The 1427-nt window shown below is 58.7% G+C and overlaps 1 protein-coding gene across 1 annotated transcript in view; it reads left to right on the top strand.

The window, feature by feature from the left end:
- VIL1 (villin 1) overlaps positions 1–1427 on the top strand; it is a gene marked incomplete at its 5' end in the record, with an annotated part of 7623 nt that overhangs the window by 928 nt on the left and 5268 nt on the right. The window contains one exon of the mRNA XM_009645717.1: positions 966–1066. Within this exon, the coding sequence (XP_009644012.1) occupies positions 966–1066 (101 nt within the window). The remainder of the gene's footprint in view (positions 1–965; positions 1067–1427) is intronic.

Genomic DNA, 1427 nt, shown 5'->3' with positions numbered 1-1427 from the left:
CGGCCACTCCCTCCCCGATCCAGGCTGACCCTTTCTCCCCTGGGGACAGGCGATGACCCTGGCCAAGGACATCCGGGACCGGGAGCGCGGGGGCCGTGCCAAGGTGAGCATAGTGGATGGCGAGGACGAGGGCGCCTCGCCGGAGCTCATGCAGGTCCTCACGCACTTGCTGGGTGAGAAGAGGGACATCAAGGCAGCCACACCTGATACTGAAGTGGACCAGAAGCTCAAGTCTTCCCTCAAGCTCTACCAGTGAGTTGCCAGGGGTGGGTTGCCCACAGGGGCATCTCGCAGGGTGCCAGAGGAACCCAGCACCCATCTCTACTGTCCTACAACTCCCATCCCCATGGACAGCCACCAAGAGGGATCAAGGCCACTGTGGGGGTGGGGACAGGTCCTTTGGATGACATTGGAGCAAGGAGAGTTCCTGGTGCCAACAGGGTTGGTACCCAATGGAGAGATGCTAATGCAAGTGTGACCTTTGGATACAGTAGCAATGTCCCTGGGCGGCCCCATCACATCTGACACACCTTTGTCCCTCCTCATGGCCATGAGTGTGCTGCATGGTTGCCACCATGGCAGGGCAAGAGAGTCCCTGGGTGCCACCTCTGTCATGGTCAGGGTGGGAAAGGGGATGGGGAGGGGACAGCCTCACCCAGCCCTGCCACCCCGAGGTGGGAATGGGGAGAGGGTTTTTCCAGCCCTATTTCTAACCCTTCCTTCTCTCTTTTCCTCTGCCAGCATCTCCAATGCCAGCGGGAACCTGGTTCTACAGGAGGTGGGGATTCGACCCCTGACTCAAGATATGCTCCTGCATGAGGTGTGTCACCCATGGGATGCTTGGGGGTGCCCAATTTCCTTGGCAGCTTTAACCCTTCAAAAGCCAATTTGGTGGGCCCAACAAATCGGCTTTTGAAGGGTTAAAGCTGCCCAAAGTCCTAATTTCTGCTGCTGTCACCCCTCCAAGGACTGCTACATCCTTGATCAAGGAGGTCTCAAGATCTTCGTGTGGAAAGGCAAGAAAGCCACCAAGGAAGAGAAGCAAGAGGCGATGAACAGGGCACTGGTGGGTGCTGGGTTAGGGGTCAGTTCTGGGACAGCCTGGCTGCTCCCCGGAGTGCCAGGCACCCTATGCCCATGCTCTGGGTCTGAATTCCCCCAGGGCTTCATCAAAGCCAAGAACTACCCAGCCACCACCAGCGTGGAGACGGAGAATGATGGGTCCGAGTCAACCGTCTTCAGGCAGCTCTTCCAAAAATGGACTCTCCCCAACCAGACCAGCGGGTTGGGCAAGACCCACACTGTGGGCAAAGTGGGTGAGTGTCCTCTTCTGACACTGCAGGGCTCCTTGGATTGGGATGGGGGGTGCTGTGGGGACACCCACAGCCAGCAGGATGAGGCTCAGCCCTCTGCCCTTCCCCACAGCC

This window comes from Egretta garzetta, unplaced genomic scaffold (assembly GCF_000687185.1).
Source record: "Egretta garzetta isolate BGI_Z169 unplaced genomic scaffold, ASM68718v1 scaffold219, whole genome shotgun sequence".
In the NCBI taxonomy this organism is placed as follows: Eukaryota; Metazoa; Chordata; class Aves; order Pelecaniformes; family Ardeidae; genus Egretta; species Egretta garzetta.
This window is presented reverse-complemented; position numbering and strand designations above follow the sequence as displayed.